Source organism: Austrofundulus limnaeus, unplaced genomic scaffold (genome assembly GCF_001266775.1).
Source record: "Austrofundulus limnaeus strain Quisiro unplaced genomic scaffold, Austrofundulus_limnaeus-1.0 Scaffold570, whole genome shotgun sequence".
NCBI classification, from domain to species: Eukaryota; Metazoa; Chordata; class Actinopteri; order Cyprinodontiformes; family Rivulidae; genus Austrofundulus; species Austrofundulus limnaeus.
This window is the reverse complement of record NW_013952972.1, coordinates 97,035-100,042: the sequence shown is the minus strand read 5'-3', so window position 1 is coordinate 100,042 and position 3,008 is coordinate 97,035. Positions and strand designations below refer to the sequence as shown.

General features: G+C 41.5%; 1 protein-coding gene across 1 annotated transcript in view; it reads right to left on the bottom strand.

Moving 5' to 3' along the window:
* Window positions 1–310: 310 nt before the first annotated feature.
* commd5 (COMM domain containing 5) overlaps window positions 311–3,008 on the bottom strand; it is a gene marked incomplete in the record, with an annotated part of 9,342 nt that continues 6,644 nt past the window's right edge. Inside the window, 1 exon segment of the mRNA XM_014026590.1 lies at window positions 311–707. Coding sequence (XP_013882044.1) covers window positions 606–707 — 102 coding nt within the window.

Below are 3,008 nucleotides of genomic sequence, written 5' to 3'. Positions count from 1 at the left end.
TGGGTCGGATGGTCTGGTCTGTGAACTCAATCCAGCACACAGACAGAACCGTACCGGCTGGTCCAGCCACAGGCTGACACACATGTGGAAACAGACACACTGACATATATGTGAATCAGGACATCTGTAGGGTGTTATGTAACCAGAGCCTCCTGCTGGATAAAGCTGTGAGTGTGTGTGTGAGTGTGTGTGTGTATTTAGGCCAAGCTGCAGCCCGGCCCGTTCTCACAGCCTGTCTGAATGTTGTACTCTGGGTCAGAACCATCAGAGGGTTCAGCTGCAGGACTAAAACACAGCTTTATTTCAACACTGAAGTTTTACAGATTTATTTATTGATGACAAGAATAAAATCATTCACAGGCACTGTTGGTCTCAGCTTCAGCTCAGGCAGCAGCTGGGTGAACAGAGGTTTGTGGCACAGCAGAGCCTTCAGAGCTGTAAGACCCTCTGACACCCCCCGCCTTCATGTTTAACCAGAACATCAATCATTATTTACACATTGTGTTGGACAGAATCACAGGGTGAAAAACATTTTTTACATTTCATCACAGCAGCTGTACAACAGTCCAGAAGAGCTGGACCAGTAAAATCATCTGGAGAGGTTTTCAGTCCTGGATCTTTAGGACACTTCTCTTCTCCAGGTCGTTCATCTCTTTAAGAATCAGAGCCACATTGTAGCGCAGCTCCTGGAACTTAGACACAGACACCTGGACACAAACAAACACACAAACAAACACACAAACAAACAAACAAACACACAAACAAAGGTTATTTAAACTCACAGTTGTCAGCAGGTGTTCAGTTAACTGTTGTATAATATTTTGTATGTATATGTGTATGTGTATATATATATATATATATATATATTTGTCAGAGATATTTTGCTAACAGGAAGCAGAGGTCACAGAGAGGCAGGAACTCTTCAGTTCAGTGAAGACGGGGCAGATCCGTCCACAGGGCTGTGATTAATCTCCTAATTCTGCTGTAATCTGATTATGTAACCACGTCCGTCTGCAGGGTAAAACACACAGGTTTGTTTTTATATCCCTGTGGGGACCGTGGATTGACTTCTACTCATTTTTTGGTAATTTTAGATCCTAACTCTGACCATTTACCCTAAAACTAACCTCACAGGTACCTACCTGACCCTAAAACTAATCTAAACTCAATTCACACCTTGGTCCTAAACCCAACCCCACCCACCCAAAATCAGCCTCCAGACTCGTGGGGGCCATGAGTTTGGTCCCTCCTCGATCCACATCTGCATTCTGCAGCCAGCTGTGGTCCGACTGAAGCAGCGTCTGTCCTGTAATGATGGGGCAGACGTGGAGCCTGGCGTCCCCTGCTGGTGGAAGGTTAAAAGGACAGTTTGTGTTCTAAATGCTCCTCCTTTACTCTCATTTATCGTTTGATCAGATAAAGACCGGACGAGTTAGAGTGTTTAATGTTTTTATCAGAACAAAGACACTCCGGACTCTGTCAAACTGCTAAAACTATCAGAACCACTTAGTGCTGAAGATAATCCAGCACCAAGCAGTGGAGGCTTCAGGTGTTCCAGCCTGATCCTGTTAGGTAACAGACCTGCAGTAGCTTCCTGCTAACAGCTAACATCTTGTCTTGTTTTCAAGCTGAGCCCGGCCTGGCCTGTTGATCCCTGAGAGCCAGGTGGAAATGTGAACAACTATCATCTTACCTGCTGTAGTCAGATTCCTCAGATTCAGTCTGACAGGAGCAGCCAGGAGTTTATGTTTTACTAAAATAACAGCTTAAAACAAACCTTACAGACCTATAAAATTACAAAACATAGTCTGCATAAACAACTAGAAATAGTTTAAATAACTGTTGACACATTTTACAGATTATTAACGTATTATCTGTGGTTAGATACCGTAAAAATTAAAGCTCACAGACGATCTGTTAGCAAAATATCTCATGAACCTCTGGACAGACTTTAAGGAAGGTTTCAGTACATGAACACATCTAACTGAGGACTTTTGGAGTCAACATGATTCAAAATGGCCACCACAGTTAAACCTGAAGAGCAGTGGTGGGCAGCGCTAATCAAAAAATTAGCTCCGCAAATTTTAAACCGCTTATAAAATTTTTTAGGTCCACAACTTTAAAACCGCTTATGCCGTAGAAATACTAGCGGAAGCTAATCTTAAAGCACAAGTTCAATTTGACACTTAATAGCAGCAATAATTCATGTACAACACTGCCAACTTCTGACGGTGTATGAACTCTTTTACAGCTTAATCCTAAAACCGTCGATTGCTGGGGATGTGATTTCCTGAAACAGATCTTTAGCTCCTGGTGTAAAAATTAAAAAGTTGTTGAGGATTGCTAGTTCGGCTGATTCTTTGTCTTTTGCTTTTGTTTGTTGTAGATTTTTCGTTAAAGAAGCATCAATAAAGTAATTTTAAAACACTTTATTGGAAAACTGAAGTGACACATTCTGGGTACATGACGGATTGACGGGAAACGAAAGCACGGAGAACAGGAAACTAGTATCTTCCCTTCAAAATAAGAGCTTGGATTTTAAAGTTTTCCAGTTCACCTGAAACTCATCAGACTGAAGAAGTCTCTTGGTGGAGAGATGAAACGTTTCACTAAAGAACCCAGCCAGAGGACCTACTGATTTTTTCTTTTTTATGTTTTTCTACCTGGATCAGGACATTTTCCATGTAGTTGCTCCAGTTGACCACTAGATGTCAGTCTTCACCAGCGTAACATCTTTAAATCATTCCTGAGTCTCTAACACCTTTATCCGATTGCTTTTGAGCTCTAGCGTTTAAACTTTGTTTTTTTTTTAAAGGCGCTCCGATTGTAAAGTAAAATATATAGATAGAAACAAAATTTTACTATGGATTACAAACGTTAACTGTTTTTGCTGGGAAAGGGAGTACTAAACATTGCCTTCCTGCTACGTAAGCAGACACAAAGCATTGTGGGAAATCAGAACCGTGACCCAAAGCAACAGTCAGCAGGATGTATACCTTCACAATAAG